A 16,593-nucleotide genomic window follows, 5' to 3' on the forward strand; every position below is an offset into this window, starting at 1 on the left:
TGAAAACATATTTAAAAAAATAAATTTTAAAAATGTTCCATAAATACAAATCCGAAAATATATTTTCAAAATGAATTTTCTAATATATTTTAATAACAACCCTCTTATTTGAAAAGATATTTTAATAATTTTATTTGACTTAAATAATTGGTTATGATTTGGTTATAATTTGTTAAATCACAAATTGATCAAACTACTAAATTTTTAGAACAAAATATCCAAATTTATTTCTAACCTTTTGTATTTTAATAAGTTATTAGGTTTTTTTTTGGATTTTCAAATAACAGTTCAATTATAAACATCCTTAATCTTTATAACCCAATCAGGATGAGTATTTTAGAAAAAAGAAAAAATAGAGCGAAATATATATTTTTTCATGATTTGGGTGTGTAAAAATTAAGGGAAACGGTAATCAAATTTTTAACTCCATATACCAAAATAATTTTCTTCTCGTAAGACATGAAATAAAAAAATTTGATGTTTTTAGAATAAAAAGTGAGATTTATAGATAACAACTTACTATACAAATGATACTTAAAAAAAAAAAAAGCAAACCAATAATAAAACAAGAGTATGGTTTATATTGTCCTCAACTATGTATTACATTTAAAAAAAATAGAAAACATATGTATTGTCTTTATACATGTGTATGTGTATCCTGTTTCAGTCCTACTACATTGTGCATACAAAAATAAAAAACATATTCAATTGCTTCAACTATTACAATTTACGTAAAAAAAAAATAGAAAACATATTTAATATATTGTCTTTATACATGTGTATGTGTATCGTGTTTTCGGTCTTCAACTATTACATTGTGCATACAAAAATAGAAAACATATTCAATCTATTGCTTCAACGATTACATTGTACGTACAAAAATATAAAACATAATCAATTTATTGTCTTTATATTGTCCTCAACTATTCATGTGTGTATTCTATTTCTAGTCTTCACCTATTACATTATATTGTATGTACAAAAATATAAAACATATTCAATCTATTATCTTTATATTGTCCTCAACAATGCGTGTATGTGTATTATGTTTCCAGTCTTCAACTATGGCATATAAAAATAGAAAACATATTCAATTTATTGTCTTTATATTGCCCTAAACTATGCATGTGTATGTGTATCCTATTTTCAGTCTTCATATTACATCGTACATACAAAAATAGAAAACATATTCAATTTATTGTATTTGTATTGTTCTCAATTATGCATGTGTATTTGTATCATGTTTCTAGTCTTCAACTATATTACATTGTATTACATTGTACATACAAAAATAGAAAATATATTCAATATATTGCCTCTTATTGCCCGTGGATACAGCTAGTATCCTGCCCATCAAATTAAAATACATTATTTAAATCAAATCAAACATTTTAAGTAAAAAAAATATGCATAACATAAGACTTACTAGATAGACAATCTGCTTCGACTTCGTTTACAAAAACTAAGCTTTCAGAAAAGTAACCCATATAGAAAGTTTCAATCGCCTTGCTTAATAAAAGTTTCACTGCTTATGTCCAAACAACGAAGCGATAAATCTACATTTAATTCCATATGACACAACAATGTATTGTCAGCTCTATGAAATAAGAGAAAAGAAATTCCTATATTCATCTGAATGTCACTATTGAAGTCAAATAAGGTTGAGGAGATGTAAGAGTCGGTCCAATCAAAACTGAAAATTTGATTCAAAGATTCTTTTATCCCTTACCTATTCATCACCCAAACAGCAGCGCATATTCCCTGAAGAAATCAAAGAATCAACTCTTAAAGGTTTTGTACTAATTTGTAAAACAAATACCCCTGAAGAAATCAAAGAATCAACTCTTAAAGGTTTTGTACTAATTTGTAAAACAAATACCCGTTGTCACTCTCAGATAATAAGGAGGGTCGTCAGTACGAGCTCCCCAAAAACTCGAGTTTCAGGATTAAATGTCAATAAAATAGTGTCATGAGTTTCCAATCCATTTCTTTGCACCCAGTGCAAAATTCCATGGTAAACCACTCCATTATTGAGAGCCAAACTCGGAAATACAGATTACACAATCAGGAATTTCCATAGGTTTCCAATTATAATCTTCATCATCTACCTCCTCTACATCATCTTCATCATTTTCTATTGTATAGGTATACACCCAAGCATAGGACCGAGGAATGGACTCATCATCATAATTTATGTAGCACAAATACGGATATGAACACTGACACGACACAGATACGGACACGGAATGTATAATCTCTAAAATGTAGGACACGGGAACATGGATCTATATATTATATAATATTGAATTATATAAATTGAAATCAACTCTTAAAGATTTTGTACTAATTTGTAAAATAAATACCCGTTGTCACTCTCAGATAATAAGGAGGGTCGTCAGTACGAGCTCCCCAAAAACTCGAGTTTCAGGATTAAATGTCAATAAAATAGTGTCATGAGTTTCCAATCCATTTCTTTGCACCCAGTGCAAAATTCCATGGTAAACCACTCCATTATTGAGAGCCAAACTCGGAAATACAGATTACACAATCAGGAATTTCCATAGGTTTCCAATTATAATCTTCATCATCTACCTCCTCTACATCATCTTCATCATTTTCTATTGTATAGGTATACACCCAAGCATAGGACCGAGGAATGGACTCATCATCATAATCTATGTAGCACAAATACGGATATGAACACTGACATGACACAGATAGAAAACATATTCCAGTGCAAAATTCCATGGTAAACCACTCCATTATTGAGAGCCAAACTCGGAAATACAGATTACACAATTAGGAATTTCCATAGGTTTCCAATTATAATCTTCATCATCTACCTCCTCTACATCATCTTCATCATTTTCTATTGTATAGGTATACACCCAAGCATAGGACCGAGGAATGGACTCATCATCATAATCTATGTAGCACAAATACGGATATGAACACTGACACGACACAGATACGGACACGGAAATACGTATAATCTCTAAAATGTAGGACACGGGAACATGGATCTATATATTATATAATATTGAATTATATAAATTGAAAATAAATATTTATATTACATTGTACGTACAAAAATAGAAAACATATTCAATCTATTGCTTTTATATTGTCCTCAACTATGCATGTGTATGTGTATTCCTGTTTCCAGACTTCAATTATGTATACAAATAGAAAACATATTTAATTTATTCACTTTATATTGTCCTCAACTATGCATGTGTATGTGCATCCTGTTTGTACGTACAAAAATAGAAAACATATTCAATCTATTGCCTTATATTGTCCTCAACTATGCATGCATATGTATGTGTATCATGTTTCAAGTCTTCAACTATTACATTAGATTGTACATACAAAAATATAAAACATATTCAATCTATGGTCTTTATATTGTCCTCAACAATGCTTGTATGTGTATTATGTTTCAATCTTCAACTATTACATTGTATTGTACGTATAAAAATAGAAAACGTATTCAATCTATTGCCTTTGTATTGTCCTCAATTATGCATGTGTATTTGTATCCTGTTTCTAGTCTTCAACTATATTACATTGTACATACAAAAATAGAAAATATATTCAATATATTGCCTCTTATTGCCAGTGGATACAACTAGTATCCTGCCCATCAAAGTAAAATACATTATTTAAATCAAATCAAACCTTTTAAGTAAAAAAAAAAATATGCATAACATAAGACTTACTAGATAGACAATCTGCTTCGACTTCGTTTACAATAACTAAGCTTTCAGAAAAGTAACCCATATAGAAAGTTTCAATCGCCCTGCTTACTAAAAGTTTCACTGCTTATGTCCAAACAACGAAGCGATAAATCTACATTTAATTCCATATGACACAACAATGTATTGTCAGCTCTATGAAATAAGGGAAAAGAAATTCCTATATTCATCTGAATGTCACTATTGAAGTCAAATAAGGTTGAGGAGATGTAAGAGTCGGTCCAATCAAAACTGAAAATTTGATTCCAAGATTCTTTTATCCCTTACCTATTCATCACCCAAACAGCAGCGCATATTCCCTGAAGAAATCAAAGAATCAACTCTTAAAGATTTTGTACTAATTTGTAAAACAAATACCCGTTGTCACTCTCAGATAATAAGGAGGGTCGTCAGTACGAGCTCCCCAAAAACTCGAGTTTCAGGATTAAATGTCAATAAAATAGTGTCATGAGTTTCCAATCCATTTCTTTGCACCCAGTGCAAAATTCCATGGTAAACCACTCCATTTTTTAGAGCCAAACTCGGAAATACAGATTACACAATTAGGAATTTCCATAGGTTTCCAATTATAATCTTCATCATCTACCTCCTCTACATCATCTTCATCATTTTCTATTGTATAGGTATACACCCAAGCATAGGACCGAGGAATGGACTCATCATCATAATCTATGTAGCACAAATACGGATATGAACACTGACATGACACAGATAGAAAACATATTCCAGTGCAAAATTCCATGGTAAACCACTCCATTATTGAGAGCCAAACTCGGAAATACAGATTACACAATCAGGAATTTCCATAGGTTTCCAATTATAATCTTCATCATCTACCTCTTCTACATCATCTTCATCATTTTCTATTGTATAGATATACACCAAAGCATAGGACCGAGGAATGGACTCATCATCATAATCTATGTAGCACAAATACGGATATGAACACTGACACGACACAGATAGAAAACATATTCAATCTATTGCTTTTATATTGTCCTCAACTATGCATGTGTATGTGTATTCCTGTTTCCAGGCTTCAATTACGTATACAGATAGAAAACATATTTAATTTATTCACTTTATATTGTCCTCAACTATGCATGTGTATATGCATCCTGTTTGTACGTACAAAAATATAAAACATATTCAATCTATTGCCTTATATTGTCCTCAACTATGCATGCATGTGTATGTGTATCATGTTTCGAGTCTTCAACTATTACATTAGATTGTACATACAAAAATATAAAACATATTCAATCTATGGTCTTTATATTGTCCTCAACAATGCTTGTATGTGTATTATGTTTCAATCTTCAACTATTACATTGTATTGTACGTATAAAAATAGAAAACGTATTCAATCTATTGCCTTTGTATTGTCCTCAATTATGCATGTGTATTTTTATCCTGTTTCTAGTCTTCAACTATATTACATTGTACATACAAAAATAGAAAATATATTCAATATATTGCCTCTTATTGCCAGTGGATACAACTAGTATCCTGCCCATCAAAGTAAAATACATTATTTAAATTAAATCAAACCTTTTAAGTAAAAAAAAAATATGCATAACATAAGACTTACTAGATAGACAATCTGCTTCGACTTCGTTTACAATAACTAAGCTTTCAGAAAAGTAACCCATATAGAAAGTTTCAATTGTCCTGGCTTACTAAAAGTTTCATTGTTTATGTCCAAGCAACGAAGCGATAAATCTACATTTAATTCCATATGACACAACAATGTATTGTCAACTCTATGAAATAAGAGAAAATAAATTCCTATATTCATCTGAATGTCATTATTGAATTCAAATAAAGTTTAGGAGATGTAAGGGTCGGTCCAATCAAAACTGAAAATTTGATTCGAAGATTCTTTTATCCCATACCTATTCATCACCCAAACAGCAGCGCATATTTCCTGAACAAATCAAAGAGTAGACTCTTAAAAGTCTTGTACTAATTTGTAAACCACTCAATTATTGAGAGCCAAACTCGGAAATACAAATTACACAATCAGGAATTTCCATAGGTTTCTGATAGCTGTCGTTTTGTTATCAAATTAATATGATTCTAGCGTAGACTTGTCTAACACTAGAGAGATGATAGTATAATTGTGGATAAATGTCCCCAAGTCGTCTCCCAACGAATCCAATAGTAAAATCAGTTGATCAGGGTTTAAAATCTATCTGCAGACAATACAAGTTAGCAATAACAATAAAGATAAAAAGGGGTTGAGATAGTTGTGCAAAAAATATAAAAGAAATTAAAATAGCAAATAAAAAGCGGTTGATCCCAAGTTCTTCCACCATTGAATTCTTCACAGGTTCTCTAAAGATTAATCTTTTCTCAATCCTCCAACAGAGCTAAACCAGATTGAACATGCGCCGATCTGATTCAACTAAAACTCACCAGTAAAGCATGCATCTACTGGTTTAATCAATACCCACTTTGTTCCATGCGTATACTCCATGGGAATGCTTACCTCCTCTCCCTTGAATCATGCGCCCAAGAAATTAATTAGAACAATGCGAACTAACTAAGAAACCAAAGTTTAAGATAAGGAAGACTCTCAATCATGCGTTCAAGTACAACCTCTCACAAAAACCAGTTTTCCAGGAGATTAGACAATAAAAACAACTGCTATAGAGAATTAAAAATCGAAACTTTTATTGAACAAAATCTCAGAACTCAATGGGGAATTACAAAAGAATCAACCAAAAAGGTTTAGCCTTCCATGCGGAGGCAAAACAAAAGAATTACTAAGAAGAAAATAAACTAAGAAAACCCTATGAAGCTCTCCTTTTTCTCCTTGATGCTTGTGTCTTTTTAAAGGCTTTTCTGCTCCAAGGATCTTGAGAGAATATTGTAGTTTATATTTTGTTAACCGTTTCCAAGTTTCTATCTTTCCAAAATTCTTGTATTTTGCAGAAGATTTGCTTCCAATTCTGTTTCTGAGATATTGTAGATTTTATTTTCTCTTTCTTCTCCTCAGAATTTGTTTTCTGTTTTGGTTCAAGAAGCAACTTGGACTTTTGCATATTTGGCCCATTCACAAAGGTAGATGCTTCCTCTAGATAATTTACTCTAAAAACACAAAATTAACAATAATAATAGTTAAGGCCCAAATAAACCCAATTATAAGAATATTAATTAAAACAATGGATTTATTTATTATTATAGTCCAATAATCTATGAATAAGGCTAGTGAGTGTGAATAAATATATGCTCATCAGTTTCCAATTATAATCTTCATCATCTACATCATTTTCTATTGTATAGGTATACACCCAAGCATAGGACCGAGGAATGGACTCATCATCATAATCTATGTAGCACAAATACGGATATGGACACTGACACGACATGGATACGGACATGGAGATACGTATAATCTCTAAAATGTAGGACACGAGGACATGAATCTATATATTATATAATTTTGAATTATATAAATTGAAAATAAATATTTATGTGCAAAAGTATGTTTCAGATTCTTTTGGGAGCAGGAAGATATTTTTCATGACTGGTTCAAAAGAATTTGTTCCTTATTTTTATAATCATAATAAAAATTTATATAATAAATTTGAGTTTTTAGAAAATTATTGTATTTATACCTTTTAAAATTGTGTTAGAACCGTGTTAGAATTTTCAAAAATCCAACAAATATATTTTGAATTGAACACTTCACTGATAAGTGTCATACGAGTGTCGACACGATACGTGTGTCTGACACGGATACACCCATTTAAGAGAACTGTTCGAGCCTCATAGATCATAATCAAGGGAAGAAGAGTAATACTTATGAGTCAATATAAACACATCCAAAATTTCTGAACTTTTAGAGTTGGGCTATGTAGATGTGCTTCTTTATGCATTGATAGATTGTTTATTGAGTAATAAAATATTGACAACCCTACTTTTTTATACAACCACATTTCAACCCTCAATACTATTATTTTAATATTTTTTCATATCATTTAATTATAAATTTACTATATATATTTATATCTAAATCAATTAATCACATCAAGAATTGTATACAACTCTCATGGTTGTCAAAGTATCATTTCTCTTGTTTATTTTATATATTCTCCCATATTGTTATCATATGTCTTTATTGAATCTTTGTGTATTGACATACAATGAAAGAAACTTCAAACTTAAAAAGTGGACGATATATCAAATGTGGTGATTGACCCTAATGACTTGAGGTAGAAACATTTGCATTTATTGGATGCTAGCTCTTGACTGAGGGAATTGTTATGGTATACTCAATAATCCCACATAACTCAGAGTCGAGACCAAAGATAATTTAAATATACATTTCTTCCTTAAATTTCCAAAATGCTTTTTAAGACAAAATTATAATAAAGTTTCAAATTCTGAAGCGGATAATAACTCAAATAATTCTTCGTAATGATGTTATCACAATCTTAAAAATTTTCACCACCACACTCATTCATTCACATATACTAAAAACCTCTAAAATTTAATGGGGTCACACCACTTTTTTAATGACCCTTTGTATGTGATTTACAAGTTCCAAAAAAAATTTAGTTGCAAAGAGAAAGAGCAATAAAAATGGCATAAGTAGAATGTTGCCAACATTCTTATATTCATATTGTTTGAATTTTAGATTTTAATTAGGCAGTGTATTTTTTCCACCTACACAAAATATTATATATTTCTAGCACAATTTTAAATTCTCTTCCAAAATACAATTTTGGTATGCATGCAACTGAATTATCTTAATAGTTTCTATCAATATTTTTGATTCCAAGGATTCAATTTTCTCTCTTGATATATATCATTATGTCCAAATAAGAGGACAAACTTTATTCAATCAAACACACTTTAGTAGTGGCTGATATATCACACAAGAGATTTGAAAGCTGCTTCATCATAATTGTGAAGGTTAAATTGAAATGAGAGTCCAATCTAATTTCCAAGTGAATGCAAACAAAATCCATTATGTATGGACATTATTCATCACTCAAGTCAAGTGACAAGGAGATGGAGAAACCCAAAGCAAGGTCACTATAGCAAACATTAAATTATTATCTAATTTTCACCAATCCCTATATAATATATACTTAAATGATATATTTTTTATGAATTAATATATGTATATATATATATATATCACTTAAAATTGAGACTATAAATATGCTATGAAAGTGATAATTCCTCATTTAAACTCATTTTGATTTTGCAATTGCAAGTATTACACTTTAATTTTGACAAATTCTTTTGCATCATATCAATTTTAATGGTATCAATTTATTATTAAAATAATGTTTTTTTATAAAATAATAAAAATAACCTTAAATAAAAAGAGATGGTAAATAAAAAAATATTTCCAAAACTTCTTTCGTGCAATACATTTTCAGATTTGGATTTCTGAAACACTGAATTTTGATTTTTTTTTTCTGGAATGCATTTGGAAATTCTGTTGTGTTACAATTGTTTTTACTCCAAAATACATTTTTTGTATTTTTTTTTTTAAAATTTTTGAATTTCTAAATTCAAAAAAAAGAAAAATTTAAAAATGATAGTATGCATGTTTAAATTAATATGGTGTCTTCTCTTTAGTTTTTGGTTTAAATATTCAGAGAATTTGTTAGTCAAATAAATAAATAAATAAATAAATGAAGAAAAGAAAAAATTGTTTTACCATGATATAATAATCCACGCGTCAATCCGTAGACGATAGGGCACATCTTCTTATCCTATATTTTTTTTTTATATGTCTGGATAGCTATTGCAAACCTAAGCTTGGTTTGGTTTTTGGTTTGGTTTTGCTTTGCAGAGTGTCTGAACAGAAACAGAGACATGGCTTCATGTACTACTCCTCCTTCCCTTATGCTCGCTCACCCTCAAGATCTTTCTTCTTCTCTTCGCTTCTTCTCTCACTCTCACAGTCCTCTTTCCAGAACCTTCTCTTTCTGTCCCCTCGTCTTGAAGCCCTCTTCCAAGTGGGTCCACTTCACCTTCCAAAGGGACCCCAAATCCAGGACCAGCCATGCCCTCGTCGCTGCTCTGGCTGCCGAGGTTGAGCTGCCTGAAACTGTCGACGACACGGCGGAGGGAGTGGAGGAGTCCGGCCCCGTCGACACTCTCACCACCGCCAAGCCTAAGAAAGGCAAGGCTGCATTGCCTCTCAAGAGGGACAGGGTATGTGCTGTATCTTTTTTTTCTCCTTTTTCTTTTTTAAATTTAGTTATGTCTATGGAGTTTTGGGTTCGCTGGTTGAAATACCCTTTTGAACAAATTGCATGCTTTGTTGTTTCCTTTCCCCCTTTTACTATTTGCATGTTTTTTTTTTCTTTTTTGTTTATAATTGCTTTTAAGTAGAAGTGTGTTGAGCTGTTTTTGGGTTGTGTTTCATGTTCCTGGAGTAGATAATGAGTAATTGCTGCAGTGGTAAAAGGTGTGTCTGAATGTGCTGCTGTGCTTCTTTCAATGACCAATAATAGCTGCTAACTCAATTGAAATGAAATGATGTTTGGAAGTAAAATTGCCAACCGTTTCTTTAAAGTGAGAGGAGATTGGGTGAGATCCCTGAAAAGATGTTGATGAAATGAAAAAACCCAATGATTCATAGTTTTATTTGGACCAAGTTTATATATATATATACACACACCATATATCTTTTCGTAGAATGATTATGTCTAATGGCATTTACAGACAGATATCTTCTGAATTTTCAAGGGTGTATAGTTTGAGTGCCAGTTTGGAGGTGCTTGTCAGAAGTACATCCTTGATTGTTAATGGTGGTGTAAACTGTTTGTTCCATGATGTTTCTAGGCATGTTTGTTCCTTATATTTTAGCATCTGATTTACCTCCTTCCCATTTGTATGCATCATGAGTATCTTCCTGCATTTTTTTATATAAATTTTACAAGATAGCCATTTGCATAGTTCTTCCAAAATTGAGTTGAGTGCCTGGGTCATCAATTTGTCATATTGGATGTTTGTACCCTTTATTTCAAGGCTAATTGTTCTTATACTGCCTCACCAGACAAGGTCTAAGAGGTTCTTGGAAATTCAAAAATTGAGGGAGCGTAAGAAAGAATATGACTTGAAGACAGCAGTATCTTTGGTTAAAGAAACGGGTAAAACCAAGTTTGTTGAAACAGTAGAAGCCCATTTCCGCCTCAACATTGACCCCAAATATAACGATCAACAGTTAAGAGCAACTGTGAGTCTCCTGCTCCTTGCTTGATTTTGGTACATGCAATTACATTGAAAACTTGAGCTATGATGAATGTATTTTAATACTCTTCCTTGACAGGTAAATCTGCCTAAGGGAACTGGAAAACCGGTTAAAGTGGCTGTTCTCACTCAAGGTATTTATGCTTCTGAATCCTCATTCCCACTTTTAGTCAATTATAGGTTTCCAGATAATGCTGAAAATTATTTTCTTAGAAAGAGGATTCATACCAAGGGAAATGTAGCTGTTTTGTAAACTTCTAGTATGGGTGGGTATAATAAGATGATAGCTTTTCTCTCCCAAATGTAGACGTTGTGCTGCCCAGGCGAGGTATTGAAATATATGAATTTCTGTGCCACTTCATAAATAGAAAGTCGTATCATTCTGGATTCTGAATTTTTAAACAAATATCTGTTAATTCTTACAAATCTTAAAGTGCATCTACTTTTGGTAGAGTGTGATGGATCAAGCTTCATATGCGTACGAAGTAAGAGTTGCTATGGTTGTGTATGTATCCGTCTTTTATTTACTTGCGCAAATAAATAATTATGAGCGCACAAGATTATCCCCTTGTGATATGATACTGCCTGTCATACTCTTTAGACTCTACAGATTTTTAAGTAACAAGTGTCTGCTTTTACCAGCATGAAATTTTAATCCTTCAGTAAGTGGACCATAATTTTTATCATCCTTCAACTGTCCTTGAGTTGGCTATCTATTTACTTTTGATAAATTTTAAGCTCTTCACTCTGTCAGAATGTGTTCCTGTCTGACATACGGTTTATTCAAGTCTTCATGCTAGGTCGCTGCCCCTTTTTTCTTAGTGTTTCTGTCATTCATCCCCTCCTTCTGTAAAGAACATTAATCTATGATCAGTCCGTGCTCTGAAAAATTAAATGGCTGTAGCCGCAGATGCTGATAGTAATCCACAGAAACAACTCCACCAATGCCACAATAGTTTGGGTTTGCTACCTGGATAAAGTAAGGCTATTGAGTTCATAAGCGAAACATAGTAAGCATTGCAGTGAGTAGAAATATTTAGAGTTAATTGTTAAAGAGGGTGGCCTGGTGATTGTGGTTTTGGATGGATTCTGGTTAATTGTTTACAATTTTTGTTTTATGCATTACTTTGTTTCCAAACTCACCCATCAGATGGATACTGTTTTAGAAGTCAAATTTTCTCGGGTTACAAGATTGTTGTACCATAAAATAATATTAACAGATTAACATAATAATTAAATGAAAGTGCTTTACTAGTCGCTCTTGGTTGTATATTTTGGGAGCCTGTTTTAGTGCTTTTTATTCTGCTATTGGTGATTTGATTCTGAATCTGAACAGCTATATGTCATAACAACTTAGTTGCTTTGCTTGTGCCAAGTATTGTCTTGAGGTGTCTGGTTTGATGTAAAAAAACACTAGACTATTTAACTTACTTAAATGCTAAACTGTTTGTGTATATGACATGGTTGTTGTGGGTAGGTCAGATCCAATTGTGTGTATATAACATGGTTGAAATGGATAGGTCAGATCAACCTTTCTGTTCAATGTCCACTTAGCAATTTTTTCAGTTTGTAATTGGAATAATTAAACTATTGTTTAATCTGTTTGATGAATGTTAAGTGGGTTCCTTGACTTTTTGAGTAGTTTCTTCTAGCTCTTTGTTTCCAATATCAAATCAAAGATTTCTGTACGGAGGCCAAATCATTTAGGGATGGTGAGGTTTATGTTGCTCTCCTTGCCCTGAAAATCTGTTATGGGATTGGAATGATATTTATGGCTCGTCTGTGTTGCTCTGCAAGCGCTGTTCAATGGAATTTTCGGTTGATGCAGGAATGAAGTGGCTTGCTGCATTATTGATTTTGTTCTATTTCCTTGATATTTTTATCCATCTCTTTGGAGGATATTTATACTCCCCGCAGTTGTGCTTTTGCTCATTCTATCTGGCAAAATATATTCTCAAGGCCCATTCCTACTTCTGAACAAAGTTTAGAATAAGTATATGATGAGATAATCAAAGTTATGAATGACAAGTGTGGGATTAAAAACGAACATTCTAAATTACACCTTAATATTCCTTGTTAAAAGGCATGATAGTAGCTTTAAAAGTTTAACAATGAACGAAGTGTGGGATAGATAACACATATTAACCATATATAGGCGAAGCGGTGGTTTTGAATGTCCAATGTAATGACTTTAATGAGAATCAAATGGACAAAACACCATTAGAATTCCATCCTACCATTTACAATTTATGCATTGCCTGGATTGTCTCTTAAATTCATAATACATAAATTGTTTTTACCAGACTAATCCAAAGTTCATTTTGATAGGTGAAAAATTCGATGAAGCAAAAAATGCAGGAGCTGATTTGGTGGGTGGAGAGGACCTGATAGAACAGATAAAAGGAGGATTCATGGAGTTTGATAAACTAATTGCTTCTCCAGATATGATGCCTAAGGTGTTGCTTTGGTGATCTTTGTCTGAATTTTGCGATTAGATTAATAGATTTGTCTATTTAGTGTTCATTGTTTATTAAGTATAATTTGAGTATTCCACAAAATGATGTAATCTCAATAAATTATATGTAAAATTGGTAATGATTGAATTATTTGCTAATCGGTTTATCCTAATGTAGATTAAAAACTACCTTGTAAGTGTTTTGGTTAATTTAATTTTACTCTTCAAAGCTACTATCATTAAACTTTTAGATATGTTGTTGACATATTTTCTCTAATTATGAAGAGTTCAGTGATTCAATAAATATATTTTTAGTATTGCTATTTATGATGGAATTACCCTTAATAATTATCGTTGTTGATTGTGTCAGGTTGCTAGCCTAGGAAAGATTCTGGGGCCAAGAGGACTGATGCCAAACCCAAAAGCTGGCACTGTAACAACTAATATTCCTGAGGTGTATTATCCACTTCTATTGTTTACTTTTTTCATTGCTTGCATGTTGCATGTGTTGAACCATGGTGCAAAATGTACAAATTCATACTTGGTTGACGCATTCTCATTTTGGTTTTTCATTTTCTCTGTATAAATTACAAGAGCATGGGTGACAAATTTCAAGATTTTGGCTTATACACTTGGTTAATCAGAAACCCTTTTGAATCCATTCAACATTACAGGCTATAGCAGAATTCAAGCAGGGAAAAGTTGAATACAGGGCAGACAAAACTGGAATCGTGCACTTACCTTTTGGAAAAGTTGACTTTACAGAAGAGGATCTTCTTGTAAACTTGCTTGCTGCTGTGGTACATGTTCTTCTCTAAGCAACCTTTGTATCTGTGTTTCTAATTTCACAGTGATAAACAACTTGTGTAAGTTGTAACCACCAATGTTCTAATTTCACAGAAATCAGTAGAAGCAAACAAACCTTCAGGTGCCAAAGGTGTGTACTGGAAAAGTGCCCACATATGCTCATCCATGGGGCCTTCAATCAGGTTAAACATCAGGGAGATGCTTGATTACAGACCTCCATCAGAATAGAACCTTCACCTGTAAATGCTCGTTTGATAGTGAAAGATGTTACCAAAGTTTACATACTGGGGATGAACAGAGACCTCTGTTCCAAATGTTTGCACACTACATTACCATAATCTTTGACCCCAGATGAGGTTTTTCCTTGTATTACTTTGTAACTAACACCAGATATCTAATTATATTTTCTTTCGTGGGAATAAATTTTCATTTTTACGTTTGATTATTATGTATTATTCCACACTTCAACACCCTGTGTTTGTTCTGTTCTACTGATCCTGTGTTTGTTCTGTTCTACTCATTACAACTGGATCAGATTCATGAGCTTCATGTTTGTAGAAGGATAACAGTTTTAAATTCACACCTGCTTTTAAAACAGTACTTCACTTATGACATTTCATTTATGACTTAGTACATGTAATTATAGCAAGATAAAACAGTGTTTTTTATTTATTTTATATTTAAATAAAAATTATGAGAATTTTAAAACAACTAAACTTTCAAACCTAAGTGTAATTGTTTCAGAGTGTTTTAATCTATAAAAATATATTATATGGAAATTTGTATTATTTTTATTTAATCTTGCTAAATACCTGTATTTTTTATTTTGAGATTGTATACCTCATGCCGAGAACATGAATTCAATTGTTTTTTATTTAATATTGAAGTTTGTGTTACTCGTTCGTGAGTGTTTTTAGTGTAATTTTTTAATAAAAAATGTTTTATTATACGTTTTAAAACACGATTTATTTAATTTTGTAATATTTTTTCCTTACTTTTGTATTTACAAAATAAAATTACACAATTTTGATGAAAAAACAACAATAACTAAATTGGGCACATTTTATACTTAGTTTTTAAAGTCAAAATTGATTTATTATATAAGTGACATATCTTTTATCATAGTTTTAACTGTTCATTTTTTAGGCAGAAATTATAATTACATTTTTTTTTGTTTTACAACAAAAGTAGATGTAGAATTATTTTTTATTTAAGTATTTAACTAATCTGAAATGAACTTTATTTATTAGTAATAACGTGTAAAGTAAGCATTCTTTTATCTGTTGAATTTAGGTAGTGATTACCTAAAAGAGAAGATTGTGATGTGTCATTGATGAAGATATGAAGGTTTTAGTTAGAAAGTTTAGGATCTTTTAGAGATGGCACAATGAGAGAGTATGTGAAATTTTAGGATTAATTTATTTTTTTATTAAAGGAAAAAAAAGTATTTTCATATTTATTATGGAGGTGCACAAGAAGTATTGAGGTGCAGGATGAAACGGTCTTCAATCATATGACTAGAGCCCAATTAGTTACAAATATTCCTCAGTGGCTTCTACTTCCTGCACCCCTACTGTTTTCTTCCTGCACCCCACAATTTTCTAAATTCTAAAATTGGCCTTGACTTTTTATTTGAAAAAGGGCACCGTGGTTACTGGAAATCGAGATTTGGGAGTGTGCTATGGATTCAGAAATCCAAAACTGAGAGGGTATTCTGGAAGCAAATTTTGCATAAATTATTAATTTCCAAATTGTTGATCCGAAAGTCTAATTTTGTTACAGATTGGTGGATCCAGAATGCATTTTTTTCGAATTATGAATTTTTTAATCCAGAATGCATATTTTTGTTACACATTGGTGGATTCAGAATTTTACCGAAAGTGCCAATCCAAAAAATTTCCAAATTCCATAATCCAGAATGGAAAAAAAAATACAGTTCAAGTGTATTTTAGGATTTTTAAAAAATAATAGGGACAGTTTAGTCTTTGCATAACATTGTGGGGTGCAGGAAGAAACTATCCTCCTCAGTATGGTGTTAGTACATAGCCCAACAAGCTACCCAAGAATCAATATTTTTTTTTAAATATTAATATTCGATATTTGGTGTTCGACATAATTAATGCATAATGTATATTCTTCTTGAAATAAACTTATGATTATTTATATTTATATATTTAACATGAACTTAAACTCGTTAATCTTCTTCTGATCTTAATACATTTTGAACATATTAGTCTTAATACATTTTGAACATATTAGTCTGTCAGTACCGGATATCAAAATTTCTGGATTTCGTTCGGTTTCGATTGGTATAATTAAATTATCCGAAAATTTCATTTAACCATATAC

At 31.4% G+C, this 16,593-nt stretch overlaps 1 protein-coding gene across 1 annotated transcript; it reads left to right on the forward strand.

Moving 5' to 3' along the window:
- Positions 1–9,478: 9,478 nt before the first annotated feature.
- LOC137836146 (large ribosomal subunit protein uL1c) lies at positions 9,479–14,684 on the forward strand. Its single transcript, XM_068645004.1, has 7 exons — positions 9,479–9,941; positions 10,789–10,968; positions 11,062–11,116; positions 13,311–13,438; positions 13,808–13,891; positions 14,112–14,237; positions 14,338–14,684. The coding sequence occupies exons 1-7, from the start codon at positions 9,600–9,602 to the stop codon at positions 14,470–14,472; spliced, it is 1,050 nt and encodes a 349-aa protein (XP_068501105.1). The 5' UTR covers positions 9,479–9,599; the 3' UTR covers positions 14,473–14,684.
- The last annotated feature ends 1,909 nt before the right edge of the window (positions 14,685–16,593 follow it).

This window comes from Phaseolus vulgaris, chromosome 11 (assembly GCF_000499845.2).
Source record: "Phaseolus vulgaris cultivar G19833 chromosome 11, P. vulgaris v2.0, whole genome shotgun sequence".
Classification (NCBI taxonomy): domain Eukaryota; kingdom Viridiplantae; phylum Streptophyta; class Magnoliopsida; order Fabales; family Fabaceae; genus Phaseolus; species Phaseolus vulgaris.